The sequence below is a fragment of the Xiphias gladius genome, chromosome 11 (genome assembly GCF_016859285.1).
Source record: "Xiphias gladius isolate SHS-SW01 ecotype Sanya breed wild chromosome 11, ASM1685928v1, whole genome shotgun sequence".
Classification (NCBI taxonomy): Eukaryota; Metazoa; Chordata; class Actinopteri; order Istiophoriformes; family Xiphiidae; genus Xiphias; species Xiphias gladius.
In genome coordinates this window covers 16638381-16653676 of record NC_053410.1, presented here as the reverse complement: position 1 = coordinate 16653676, position 15296 = coordinate 16638381, and the positions used below count along the sequence as shown (strand labels likewise).

At 42.0% G+C, this 15296-nt stretch overlaps 1 protein-coding gene across 3 annotated transcripts in view; it reads left to right on the top strand.

The window, feature by feature from the left end:
- The window catches only part of slc35f3b (solute carrier family 35 member F3b), a 47719-nt gene that overhangs the window by 13957 nt on the left and 18466 nt on the right, over positions 1–15296 (top strand). The window contains exon 1 of one of the 3 annotated variants that reach the window (XM_040138610.1): positions 12134–12332. The exons of 1 other annotated variant lie outside the window; for it this stretch is intronic. In XM_040138610.1, the coding sequence (XP_039994544.1) occupies positions 12257–12332 (76 nt within the window). In that variant the 5' untranslated portion in view covers positions 12134–12256. Of the gene's footprint in view, positions 1–12133; positions 12395–15296 lie in introns of those variants that run through there. One more of the 3 variants, XM_040138611.1, reaches the window with a different exon arrangement.

The following is a 15296-nucleotide window of genomic DNA, read 5'->3' as shown; positions in this document are numbered from 1 at the left end:
ATCCTTCGTGTTCCCCTTCTTACGTATTCTCTCAAAGCTCGCTAACTGTCAGGAGTACACTTTTGAGCAAGATGTCCTTTACTTTGCCTTCGGGGAACCTTAACACAAAAATAAAAGCGCATTTTAGGTTTTTATGGTTTTACCGATTCCTTTAAAAGATTGTAGAGTAGACATGGACAGTAAATTTTGTCATGTTTTATCATCTTTCAGTATAATGACTTCATGATCTGATGATATTGGCAACCACAACTTGCCATTACATAGCTACATGTGTAGCTATGTAATGGCAAATGAGTTTAATAGAAAAAATATAGTGCTGCGACTAAACAGTTATTTTCATTATCAATTAATCTGCATTAGCTAATCTGCTAATTGTAGAGAATAGTAAAAATAGTACTCCCATTTTCCCAAAACCCAAGGTGACATCTTTGAAATACAGTTTTGTTTGACCAATAGTCCAAACAGTCAGCCCAAGATCATGTTCAAGTATGTTCAATTTACAGTTTACAGTTAAAATGACTTTAGGGCTGCAACTAGTTAGTGTCTACTCTTGTCTGTCCAACTGTCCAAAACCGAAAGAGATTCAGTTACTATCACATAACAAAAAGAAAAGAAGCTACAACTAGGGACTGGTTGGTGCTTTTAAAAATGACTTGATTCATCAATAATGAAGATTGTTGCAGATTAATTGTCTGTTGATCAACTGTGGTGAACTGACTAATTGTTTCAGCTCTAAATGACTCAAATATTTAATGGCTTATAAAAATTGTTAGGGATTCATTTTCTGCCAGCCAAGTAATAGATTAGTCGCCCAATCGTTTCAGCTCAAAAAATGTTCATTATTGTGATATGATTTTAACCGGATCTCTGGTTTAGGTTTCCCAGCTGTGTACATTTGAATAGAGGAGGGATAAAAAAAAAACAAAAAAACGCCCCACTTCATTTTGCACTTGTTTCATCTGAAAGTTTTGAGACCACATGGTCTTACAGGAGTCTTCCCAACCTCAGACCCAGAATATTTTCTCTTGTACAGCTTAATATGAGGATTTTATTTAAGTATTAAATCAAGAGGTCCGTGATGGGGCTGCAGTCTCTCGGTGCGAGCTGTGATAGCTGAGGGAGCGACTCGTCCCAATGCATGTCACTATAAGTCATTATTATAACCCCCAGCCCCCAGCGTACAAAGTATTCAACATGGGTCAGGAAATCAGGCAATTAAGGGAGCTGTGGACATGGATGAGAGCCGACAGCCAATGGAGGAGTGCAGAAGGAGCCAGGAAGGCTTGAACCTCTTTTCCCCCTCAGGGAGCTGACTGGTCCACATCCCTCAGCCCACTACATGTACAGAACAACCACTTAATCACAATGCTTATTCAAATCAAGCCAATGCACAGGCCGCCATTTGCCCAAGCACTTACTATGCACAACCACTCCACTCTTTAAAGACAGTACTCTGACAGATCTGTTTATGACTAAAAATTGTATCAAGTGTTTAAAAGCTTTGATCACTGCGTTTTGTCTCCGGCGGCTGCCAAAAATATGTAGTTTTGAGACTTCATTTGCTCTGTATTCACCCAGAATAAACACGGTCACAATGAGAATATATTACAATAAATATTAGTATAATTAATCAGGGAAGAGCGTAGTTTTATATTGTAGGTTAATGAGTTCATTATATCGTCTAATGTAAATAAGAGTTTTAAGTTTCTCATGCAGACAGCTTTTAAATTTTGTATCCTGGCCAAATGGTGCAAATAGTCTGAAAGACAAGAAAAACCTTCAGATGCAGTGCACCTCTCTCCTTTTCCTCAGTGTGAATTCAGGGTAATTACCTGTGGAGAATGGAGCATGATTTTTGCTGACATTTGTCGCCCATGTTGCTGACACCACACTTGTAATGAGGAGATTTCCCGTATAAAGAGAACTGCTCTCATGGGAATGATACGTTGCCTCATTTTTGGAAATTCCATCACTAGCTCACAAAGAAAACAGTGCTTCCATTAACCCTATAACAAGCGCTCCCATAGCTGTGCGTTCACAGCTTTGGGAACGCCAGGGCATGGAGTTCTAGTTTTTTCCAACATTGACTGCTCACTATTTGCCGTGGTGCTCTCGATGTTTGAGGTTGAGAAGTGGAGATGGAAGAGAGAAAGAGTGTGAATTTTACACTACTGACAGCACACACGCACCTGCTCCCGGCCTTTTGAAGGTCTTCCAACCACCTGCTGTAGCGGTTGGAAAGATACAGTGGGTTCGCTAGTGATCAGAAAACCAGTTTGATTAGAGTTGAAAGCAACCTGGCTGCATCCGGCGTCCAATCCAAACACTTCAAAAACAAACAGATCTGAAACTTAATGATACCGTGATTATACGGGTCAGAATCAACCACTTCTCCTACCATTCCTCCCTCATGAGAAAGACTCATATTGTTCTTGCTGAAGCTGCCAACTGTGTTTACCTACTAGTTTCTTTCTTGGTCTTTGAATCTATTCCCTAGCTTTGAATTATTCACCACAAAAAGCAGAGTCCTGTGCCCAATTTTTGCCAGTCTGCCAGTCTCAATTATGTTCAAGCAAAATGATTCATATACACCAAATCGCTGCATAATTGAGGTGTAGTGTCTCTATTATTTTACTTTTATTCATTTGTGCACAGGATGTTCACAGTTCTGTCAGCAGTCTCCATGGTACCCTGTAAAATAAAAAGATGGAGATAAGTTAATTCCCTCATTTAGGGTCCATTGTCACTGGCAGGGACACAGTCAGGCTGTTTCTGCAGGAGGAGTTAGTGAAAGGTGGCAACCAGTCCTGTATTTTCAACCCCAGCAGCAGGACTCTGGCCCTGCTCGCTGATTGCTCTTCATGTTAATTAACCTTCATCAACTGCCTGGATGTAAAGTAACCTGCACTGCACCAGTACATGAAAGCTGAGTCATACTGTGATATGTTCAGACACATCCCGGTGAATGCCTCAGATATACAGAAGGTAGTAAAATGTCATGTTAACACTTCCTGAAAAAAAAAAAGAAAGAATGAACTGATCACAGTAAACAATGACATATTAGGTCAGGTTCAGGTAGAAGCACAGCCCCTAAAAATATTGTATAGTGTTTGTCCATCATATCTTTGTTGCCGAGTTCGAACTTGTTCTGCTGTTAGAAGTTGTCATTATTTGGAATACGGTGTCAGGATTTTTGACATTGCTCCCTCTGACAATTTAAAGGATAAAGCTGGAAATATTTTATGTTTTTCTCAACAACAAGCTAACCCATGAAAAGACCAAAACCGAGCAACAAAACTAACAAGTGTTACCCTTAGATTATTTCTCTGTGAAATAAAAACATTAAAAACTACTTCATTTGGTTCATTTCTGAAGGGAAGTGAAAAAGAGATGGACCGACACATTGATGGTTTTGGTCTTTTTATGGGAGTTGTTCCCATTGAGAGTAACACCAGCCTTATCTTTTACATTTTTGACCAATCCGCCTGCAGTTTTACACATGATTTGGTGTCTTTGGAGCTCTGCTAATTCTAAAATATTGCTTCTAAAACTTTCATATCAAATTGCTTATTCTAAAAACCCCTTTAAAATAAATACTACTTGTATTTAACCTGATATGGCCCACCATTGTAGCTGTTTGTTATCAGTGACTTAAAGCTAAAATTAAATTAAATTTTTGAAACCCACTATACCTGGGCTTTTTCAGGTCACTTTTGACTCGCCGCACCATTTTTTTCACCTCACTGTGAAGGATGTACCATGAAAGAAATAATGGGAGCGAGTGCCGCACAGTGTGGCGGAGCTCTGACAATGTCCCCAGAAGGGACAAGAAAGAGAGGAGAACATGAGAAGTGATCAGAAAGAGCCGCCGTGCTGTGTGTGACTACTTTTCATCTCTGTGTGTGTGTGTGTGTGTGTGTGTGTGTGTGTGGCACAGTGGTGTATTCATTTAAGATCTTTCTTTGTGTTGGTTGTCGCCTTCAAAACGTATGTCTGTGTTATTAAGTGTGCTGCACACGTTTTGCTGGTGTCTGTTCTGTATTTTCTGTGTAGGTGTGTCACTTCATCACCTTTCATTACTGCTGTCCCACTTTTTGCTCCGCAGCTGAGCTGCAGTTTGATTCCTTGGTCATTTCTCATGCAAACCCTGAGCAGGCGTCTGTATGTCAAATTTTCATCACTGAGCACATGTGGTCACAGTGCCCTCTACAGCCACAATGGAGGCTCTGCAGTGTTAGGATATTGTTGCCACAGGCGTGTCAACAATTGGTGTCAAATCAAGGCAGCATGTGTTTGACTACCTTATATTTCCTTTTTTTTTGTTGTTTGTTTTATTTTTTGGATCATACACTGTTGTCACAGCAGTATGATATATAAAATATACTATGTGTTACATGTTTTGGGGCTGTATCTATAAATTACTTGGTGTTCTGACAGAGGAACATAACTGGAACGAAATACAAAATGCATCCAAGAGCCTATTTCATTTTTATAAAAAATTCATGCCCACACTTGTCAGGCTTAGGTAAAACCCTGCTGTAAATGCAAGCGGCGGGAGAAGCGTTTGGAAATGCTGCCCCATAATTACAGCAATTGGGAACAATTTGAATAATGTTAAGCACGGTGAGATAAGTGCATTTTTAAGATGACCCGCTTCAGCAAAAAACAGCTGGGAGGCTTTTTCTGGTATCGGAACCACGGACAGCTCTGAATGTTAAAATACATTAAATGCAGCGTTAAACACTGGACCAGTGCAAAATGAAAATCGAATTTACAAACCAGGATATTACATACCCTTAACTTGAATATACTCAGGCTGTATTTCCTGGCCAGTAAACCCTGCAGACTGAATAGTCATACTGTAGTTTGACAACAGAGGGAGCAAGCACCATTTACTGGAGGGAAAACATCTTTCTCTGTAGGCTTAGATTATCTCCAAAGGGAAACTTCTCTCTCTAACCAGCAGTTGGGGTACAAGGGTCAGGAACACCGGGAAGATGTTGGTTACAGATGCTTGTTAGCAGTTTGGTCCCTGAACCAGCAGGATAAAACTGGGTTGGGAAAGTGGCTGTACTGGACAGGTTCCAGGTATGAAAGCTCTCTTCCTGCAGAGGAGAGTCTGGCTCCCATTAAAATGTCCCTGAATAAATAAAATACAAAAAAATATACTGTATGTGCTGTATATGTAAAGATGACACATACAAAAAGTTCTTAGAGTAGACGTGGTAATTATGTTGAGACCACTGCCTCTGGAGCAACGGCTAGCACAGGACTGATAATTAGCAAGGACTTTATGCCTGTCCCTGTCCAGATTTGTGTCTCTTCCAACCTTTTCCATGATCTCAGCCAAGATTAAATCTGTGGCTCAACTGACACTACAACCCATAAAAGAAGACTAACACTGAGGGATGTCATTTAGGAAATCACCCAAAAATGAGTACATAATGCTTACGGCTGTATTTTCTCCATCACATTTACTGCACATGTAAAGAATAGTGTGTACTCTGTGTACTCTCAGTCCTGCTGTCATGTCTCACAGTGTACAGAGCCCCTGTACTGGACCAAAAGCTCTGGGCCTGCCTGCACGTCTGCACCACAAATAAAGCTTTTACACATCACATGCCGTCTCTCTGAAACAGCCTTAACCGGAGAGGAGAAATATGCTCTCGGAGGCTTATTCCTCTGGTGGGATGTAAATTTAATTTGAGACTCACTCTTCCTGATTAAGCATGGGCCACCAGGGCGGGGGGTGATTATAAGGGCTATCGCTAGGTTTTAATATATGCTGCTGGACATTATTAGCTGTGGTTGTAATTTAGAGGAAGTCCCCCTTTACTCTGTAGTGGCAACCAGTCTTGCTCTTCCTGTCTTCTTTCAAGACTCCACTGTGTTTTAAGTGGGAGGAGGTTAGAAGCTCTCTTACCTGTGCGCTCCTCTCACCAACAACCGCCCAGTCAGACGGTACATGCAGAACGGTGTATGCATGTAATGTAGTTAGTCCAGTAATCAGTTGATAGACAATTAATTGGCAGCAATTTTGTCATTTTTTTTTTTAAACCAAAACACCAAAAAGTAACTGGTAGTAGCTCAACTTAAATGGTGTCCACATAGGTTTAGATTTACCCATCATAGCTCATACTGGATGTTATTATGCTTGATGTAATTACAATGTGTAGTTTAGTTACACCAGCCAACCAGCTATGGAATGTTTAGAACTCGCTTGAGCTGCCACTGAATACATATCCAGCTACTGGAGACTAAAGAGATGACTATATACTGCATATTTGCAGAACTGAAAATCGTTGTGCACAACAACATTACCAGACCTTAATTTGGGGGAGGTCAATGGAGTTTTATTCCATCATATGATTTCATGCTGCTCTTTCCCCGCGGAGAAGGTATATTACAATAATTCACAGAGGTATTGATTTTCCCAGACAAGGGATTGATTTGCAAGAGACAAATCATTTTGAAGAGTATGCGTTACGTGGAAATTCTCTTTTGATTATAAAAACTGTCAGCCTTTATTTTAATGATTCACTCTTAAAACAGTACTTGCGTCGTAGCATCAGTTACAACATGGCAGCATTTGTAAGTGTAAGGTTTCAAGCATATATGAAAGATCAATGCAAGTGTGGGCCACCATGCACCTCTCCAATGTAACTAAAATAGGGAAAGTGTTTTGGCAACTATTTTCTCCCTCCGACCCCCCCCGGGACCCCGCTGAGGCCATTAATCCACTAAACTGCTGTTGGCTGCAGTACCTTGACAGCCGATTGCCTCCACAGATGAGCTGTGTCTGCTGCGAAGATGCATAGGGCCCAGGAAGAGGGAAAAGTTAATTTGACTTGACCTTTCTGGTACTTGAAACAAGCTGTTATTTAGAACTCTACGCCACAGCCCCCTCTTCCTTTCTCACGCCCTGGGAGTTGTTATTAAGTGTCAGGTCTGTCGAGACAAACTCCTCTTCAGTTTGGTAATGAACCCCAAGCTCTCAAGTTTACAGCTCCACTACCTGTTTTCCATGCTAAGCAAGAGCCAGAAATGACCTGGACTGGGACTTGGAGGGAGAGATGGTTCAGAGAAGATAGAAAACTCACTTCAGTTTTTTCCTGAGAGAAGCAAACACTGAAATCCTCTCTTAGGTTTATCTAAAAGAGGACACTGCCAATATTTGATATAAATATTAATCACTGCACCATTAAGATTCAGAGTAATATTAAAATGAATTACATTAATGACCTATTTTTTTTTTTTGTGTGTAAATAACCTCATCATAACCTCATACGATGTGTGATCCTTTTTAATGAACTGGAAAAAGTTTCAAGCAAGTTCATTATCTACCATGCCATGAATCAACACTCTACAGCCATGCCAGCGTCTCTGTGAACAGTGCTTTGAACCGAACGCTACCTTTAGCATGCTAACATGCACATAATGGTGACACCATGCGGATGTTTAGAAGGTATGATGTTTAACCTGTTCACCAACTAAGTTAGGTGAGCACAATGTACAAAGATGACTTGAATGTCTTTAGTTTTGCAAGTATTTGGACACAGGTGACAAATAATTTTCGGCATTGTTACAAATCATCCTGAAGGGGACATGAATGCGTGCGCAAGATTGGAAATCCATGCGATAGTTGTCATGACTTGTCTCTCAAGACCATATTGCCGCTAGAGGAAGAGTCATGGGATCACTAAAGTCACAAAGTGGACCAAACTGTTTGACCAACAGACTGACATGACCATCATTAGAGCGAAGTAGCTAGCATTGCTAAGAACATTGCAGCATCTTATCACTAGCTTTGTCTGACTGCTAGTGGAAGTCCAACCGCTAAAAAACTGCAGCTGTGTAGTGATTTTTATTCATCTAACATAAACATAACGATTTTGTACCCCTCCTGGCCAGATCGTCTAAAGAGTAATGGCTGTTCTAATGTTAACTTCTGTGATTGATTTTTGTTTATGCCAGTTTTGACACATAAATGTTAAGTGAATAAGTCTGACTTTTGCTATGTGAATGACGCTGTGCTGTCATGACACTGTTTCAGCTGAGTAAGGCTCACATCAGGTAGCCGTTAATTGGTGTTAAACGGGGAATTGATTAGTCTTAAACCAAGATTAGATATGTCATTGGGTGGTAAATGCCAAAAACAAATCTGTTAATGATTTGGCAAAGAAGCAACTGCAACAGCTCTTACAGAATGTACCAAACAGATGCTGTACACAAATTAAGCCAGGCACGTTTACTCACATTGGCACAATTCGGTCATTTAGATCAGACAGTAGGAAATCATCGACTCTTACACACACCTTTAGCACTTCAACTCAATCATCTTTCACTATCAAGTGCCCTGTGAAGTGTGTGTGCATATGAAGCACTTTGATGCATAATCAATAAAACTGATTTTCAGACCTCCTCTTTTTCCCATCCCACTCTGCAGGATTACAGTAAAAAGCTGATTTGTAATTGTGAAAGTGGTGAATAGAAGCTGTACATGCAGCTCTTGGCTGGTGTTACCTCCAGTTAGTTGAACTTTTTTAATGAATTAATTATAGTGCATATTCTTACTTTTAAGCTCTTTATGAGATTTTTTAAATAATGTCATCCCATGCATATTGTCCAACATGATATAACAGAAAATTCTCTTTTCATCAATGACTATTTGTTTTGTTTTGTTTTGTTTTGTTTTGTTTTGTTTTTGGTCCTGACTGAAATATCTCAACATATATGGCGGAATTGGCCAAAAATTTTGTACAGTGATGTTTTTCTTTATCCCCGCACTTTCTCTCTAGGGCCATCTTCAGGTCAAGATTTTAGTGTGTCCAATACCGAATGACCAAGTCCCAGCAAAACTAATGACGTTTCCATTCAGTCCCTGCTGAACTGTGTGTTTAGCGTTAATTACCAAGTGTTAGCATGCTAACATGGTAAACGTTACAACTGCTAAACATCAGCATGTTAGCATCGTCACTGTCAGCATGATGGTAAGCTGATGTTAGCATTTGGCTCAAAGCAGCGCTGAGCCTAAGTACAGCCTCACAGAGCCGATACCATGACCATAGACTCTTAGTCTTGTTATATGAATCAATTCTACTTTACTACTACTTTAATACTTTCAATTTTGGAAACTACAACATGACAGTTGCACAAACACAGCATAGAAAAAATGGCTGTGAAACTTTAACCTTCATTATGCTTCTCGTTTCCATATTCCCAATTTCTATCAACAATATTTCCTTTGACCCTCAAAAGACAGGTCAACTCTTCCATCAGATACATTTCCTAAGCAATATCAAGTCATTACTCTTTCCCTGGAGGATCAACTTCACACTAATGCTTTGTTATAGCTTTTTTGCTGGTTTTGAAACAAAAGATTTTTTTTTCAGGTATCTTTCCGTTTCTTGTATAACCACCCCAATTTACCCTAAAGTTACCTAAAAGCAACATTGATTAGAGTGCCATATCCCATAATGTCTTTTATAGTTCCATTTATTTTGTCCCAGAAAAACTTTATATGAAGCAGTTTGATGTTTGGTTGCTTCCACCACAAGCAGGAACATTATAACAGCACTGGTTGTTTGACCTGGAAAATGGCTACGATGGTTTCCCTCATTATTCAGCATGAACAGACATGTAAGAAAGATACAAGCCTGTCTCTGGAGCGCACTAGAACATTCCACTGCGCATGGAGGAATAATCGCCTCTCATCCCGGATCTGCTTCCATCAGTCTCTGGGTAGAAATGGGGATTCGGAAGGCTGTGCTGGTGCAGGATGCTGAAAGGAGTTGGCTTTTTGCACTTTTTTATTGCTCATACAGGCTTATCCCTATTCACATACACAGTGTGAATGTGTGTTAAAGAGAGAGAGTTGTCATGTGTTGTCTTAGAGCACGGGCTGGTTTGATCCTCCACCGTGTTCGCAGATGAAGGTCTATGAGTCACTATCTGGGTTCTTTTAATGATCTCACGCGCTCCACCTATTTCCCACGTCCCTGTCTCTTCTATCAATAATAGCGGGTGTTTTCCGACTGTAGCTTCATGTTCTTACCGCACTAAGCTACTGGAAACTGACAATTTTAGTTCCCAAAGACAGCTGGCAGCTGCAGAGCCCGAAGGGGGACTCACACAGACACACACAAAAAAACGTGACATGGAATCTTTCACTGTGACACACAACAACGTGATTCATAGGTGACGTGTTTATAATGTTTATCCATCAAACATCCTGTGCTGCCCTTTTAGGTCGTTCACTGTGACTGTTTGCACTTCATCCATTAGCTCCCATCCGCTGTTCCTGACATTTCCCATTTTCCAACCCAAACACAGGAGGAGTGGGAAGCAATGGAAAATAGTTAAAGATCCTGAGGATTTTGTTGCTGAGGGACGTCAGAATGGGTCTGGGCAGAGTGTTTTCAGAGCTCCCTGTCCTAGTTAGGCCGGGCAGGGGATTCTTGCCTGAGCGTGAGGTAGAGCCTAAGCGGTGAATTATTCAGTGCAGCTTTAGGCGTGCTCGTGCTCAGCAGCTTTTTACACACACATGCAGAGCAAGCCACTGCAGACACAGATGCGTATGTCTTCAAAGACATTCAAGTCAGGGTCACAGGGACAGCAAAGGCATTCTCAGATCAATACTGAGCAGTTCCATATGTACCACTGACAGCAGTCTGCTTTCCCCTGATGTATGATCTGTTTGTGGATAATGTTTCCTCCGGAGTAAAACACAAGTGACACGTGGAATGACATGATAAAGATACACAGAAAGGGTATCGGGCTCATTGTGAGTTGACCAGCTGTGTGCATGGTGAACCGCTCTCGGTTCAAAAGTGGGATGACACTCAAATTGTAACACTTCAGCTTTCAAAACCAATTTCTGTTGTTGGCAGAAGGAGCTAAGAGTCACGGGACACTCTTCCACGTGCTCAGCACCGCTCGCTCCCCTCACAGATGAGCCTGAAAATGCTACCCACTTCCAAGCTTCTGCCGGAGCAATTTGAACTGTGATGACACAATGTCAGATATAGGATCTGTAGACAGTTTATGATTACTGGCTAGGATTGTATCCATGGTTAGCACTCAATGTATTTAAGTTCTAAACCTACCCCTGTACACAGGCTATATGTAAGTGTTATCGTAAGAGGTGGAGTCCGTCGCTCTCCCAGGCTGGACTCAAATGTATGGCAGATTTAAAAGAAACGCTGCAGCTTGTAATCCAGCACTACTGTTTGTATTTTTATCTCATTGATATTGGCCTCACGATTTACCGTTCGCCCTCTTTGCACCATGCCAGAGCTCCATTATGCTGCTGCTCCGACACATTAACACACTGTAAACATCAAACCATGCCAAGTAATGCATGTGAATAACTGTATCACCTTGAAGGCTTCCATTTCCCAACTTTCACCACTTCGGTTACTCTTCACAGTTTCTGGGCTAATTTCAGATGAAGTGAAACACCGTGAAGGCAGTTCACATGCAAGTGCAACTCATATTAGAGCCATAAACAAAGATTAAGGAGCATAAACACTTTAAAGCCATTCAGCATTACAAAGTCTGGGGACTTTCAGTGAGCCTCAATAGCTGGGATTCCACGTGGTCTCCAGATTTGAAAAAAAAAAAAAAAAATTAACTCGATTAACTCGTTTCATTATATTTAAACTCACTAGAAAACCGTTCCAATTAGAGTAGTAATGGGCTACACACCCCCACACCGCCCTCCCACTTCAACTGCATTGGTCCCATCATATCTGTCACAGGGTCCATTTATATCCCAGAGTTTGGGTCAGTGCCTGTGTCCAGTCAGTCCCATGCACAGCTTCCTTATCCCAGGAGGGACCACGACCACGGGAGGGGGGGGGGGGGGGGGTTCGGGGAGGACAGCCGGACAGCATGATGGCTTCGGGACAGTGTGGGTGGCGGGAGGTGGTTGCTATGCCGTAGGGGGGCTGATGGATGTGTGACGCTGGCGAATTGCAGCAATTCTCAAACTGTACGTGAGGAGAGACCAACCAGGACGCACTGGGTACGGCAGATTTGGGAGGGGGGCAAGTGGAAGAAGGGGGTGGGGGGATACGACAGAGGTAGAAAAAAAAAAATCATCAACAGGGAGTTGGATGGATTCAAGGGGACAGCGAGCAGGAGACCGGCACCAGAAACATCAAGGGTCCCGTCAAGAGGTCTGGTGTCTGCACCAAATCAGCTTCAGGGATGTAGTCGAAGCGGTTCAGAGCTCAGCCCATCCGAGCTCATCATCATGAAGAAACACTCTGCAAGGGTTGCCCCGCTGTCCGCCTGCAACAGTCCGGTGCTCACCCTCACCAAAGTGGAAGGTAGGGAGAGTTCATATCCATTTAGACCGCCTGAAGCCCCGGAACCTGGCGCTGCTGTCTCTGCCTGTTGGGCTGCCTGCTGTGGTCTTTTTTTTTTCTATTTTATTTTATTTTATTTATTTATTTTTTATCTCCCCCACAGAATCCTCTAAATTTAGAGTCATCCTTGTGTCGATCTGACGGAGAGGGGATTTCAGCCGAAGCGTTCCTCTCGAGGCTTTCTCGTTCAACGCTGCTCGCTTTGAGAGACAGGGATCAACTTTAGAGAATCTTACTGCGAGCAGGATAAAACAGCAGGGGAATCGTCCGGGCGCGTAACTCGGCGTTAAATCTGTGATGCAACATTCACGCAAATCGGACAGAATCCCAATTTTCTGCATGCAAGTTCCGCCAGATGCACTCGGGAATCTCATGCATCTATTGATTATTTTTTGTAAGCCTGTGATTTTGGCTGAAATTGTCCAAATTACCACGTTATTGACGCATCGATTTGATTTTTTTTTTTTTTTTTTGCTTGCCTGATGAACACTGTGCTAAATTTCCTGCTCCCGAGGGTGGGTCTTAAGTTGCTATTGCAGCAGGGATTCCCCCTCGCACTCGCCAAGCCTGCACCAGCCTGCAAGAGTCCCAAGCTAAAATAGCAGCGCATCACGCCAGAGCAGCTGGGACACGAACCCAGCATTAAACATGTCAACGCTCCCTGGAAAACGCTCTGACGGGCTGCTCGTCGGTCTGCCCCCGGTGGCTTCATTACGTGGGGGTCTCCCTACATTTTTTTTTTGTCTGAGAGACTCCCTCCGATCTGCCTGAGCACAATTAGGTTTCAAGGGACAACTCTCTGACTCCTTGCATGTGTGGGGTACTGATGCCCGTGTGTGTGTGTGTGTGTGTGTGTTGCCGCCTCCCTCTCAACAAACCTGTCCTGACATCTTCAACAAGTATAGTGCCACAGCTCTCTTCCTGACTGTACAGTACAGTGAGGCTCTTCTGATGCTCCCCTCGGCCTCATGCTTGTGCAGAGGAGCCACGTTATGCATTTTTAAATCTACCCCCTCAGCGCAGAGGACTGCTGAGAGTCTCAGGGTTGTGGCGTAACCACATCGCACTGAATGGGCCGTGGATTTCACAGCGCACAACAGTATTAGTGCCTTGCATCTGAAGTAATCCCTAGCACATTTGCATCTCTGAGGCGATCCGGAAGCAAAGAGAAAGATTAAATTCAATTAAAAATTCATTTGTGTTCACAAACTGTCATTCTTAGCATACACTTGTCTCTGTAACTTTCAGTCCTATAATTTTTCATATTCATTTTTGCAGGATTACAACACATATACTCTTCACATGGCACAAGAAAATAGTCCAAAAAGGTGATGACGGCTTACGGATAAAATTACTGTTTGATCCAGTCAACGAATATGTTAGCAGAAGGCTGCTGGTAGCTGTACTTTGTGCAGTGCTGCAAGGTCGTGCACTGTTGGTGAGCGATCAACTTGTGGCACCACAGCAAGTGGAGCTACTCTGCCAAAATTTCAGTACGGCCTCAAAAAAAAACAAAAAACAGTTTTCAAGCCATATTCAACACAAATGTTATTTATCAAGACAATAACATAAAGACTTGTGCTGGGGTTTACTTCTCACCCTCTGTGAAAGTCGTCTTTTGTCAAAGCTTGAGTTTGCTGAGTGAAACCTGTGAGGGAAGCTTAACTGTGTCTCTGCTCCAGTTGTTTGGGAGTTTACAGCAATCTGGGATACTAATATGAAAATAACTGAGAATACTTCATTATTCATAATGTAAGACTAGATCAGCCACTAGAATATACGAATGAGGAATTTTCAGGCTGTTTTATATGGACACTGCAGAAAATTTATAAAAATTAGCTCACAAGATTCTGTAGCTGTTTAAACTGCGTTGCGTACAGCCAGTCAGTGTAACCTCGGAATAATCACTGCTGCTGGATTAGCAATGATTTTAAGCTTATTAATGTGAATGTCAGCTCAAAATATTTTATTTTGAATAACTGAGATGGTGGGCTGTTACTTGACAAGCTTCTTTCTACAGAATTAACAAAAGCTCTGCTGTGACAGGAGGCTGTGGGTAGAGAGAGGATTGTAAATGTGTGTGTGTGTGTGTGTGTGTTTGTGTTGTTGGTGATACAGTATTGGAAATTGTCGAAGGGAGTCAAAGCTGTAGAGCTTGTGATGTGAACGTTCGGTGTTCTGTTTGAGCAGCTGCTTTGAAGGAGAGGGGAATCACAGGGGGCCACGGCAGATCAACACACCGCTTTTCAGAGACTCTGCTGCTTATGTAACACCAGCTCCAAAACCTCTGTTCTCCTCACTAACAACCTGCGCCTGACTGTCAAAGAGTTTTTTTTTGTTTTTTTTCAGTTTGGGATCTTTAGTGGTCTTTCTTTTTTCAACTTTTTTTTTTCGTCCAGTTAACATTCACAGTTCCGCATAGCATTACCGTGGCAGCGCACAGTCTTTACATAGTAAATACACGACTGAGCAGATGTGGTGACACATTCAGCTCTGCTAAATCTAACTCGCTGTTTTCGGATTTGAACATGAAATTCTAGTTTTCCTGCATTTTTGACCGTCACTAGATCATAACATTTTTTCTTGAAGGACTATCAAGTCAGACGGCTTTGAATTGCTTTGGGAGAAAGGTGGAACCACCACCAATCAATTTCGGCATCAGACTTACTGGTACAATTGTTATCTTGAGGCTAGTAACGCAACAATCTTTCCTTAGGCAGCACATCCTAGAGTCATCCTTTTAATGTTGCCTTTTTTGTTTTGTAACAGAAGGCCATTTCTAGGTATCTACTTCTGTCTCCTACAGTCATAAGTTTGATTCACTGGCGTATTTACCTCTTCATCTATGAGTTCTTGTGACAAATTTATCCAACCAGCAGCCCATGGATGATAATTATTGATTTTTAAATGCATTTACAGTGATGA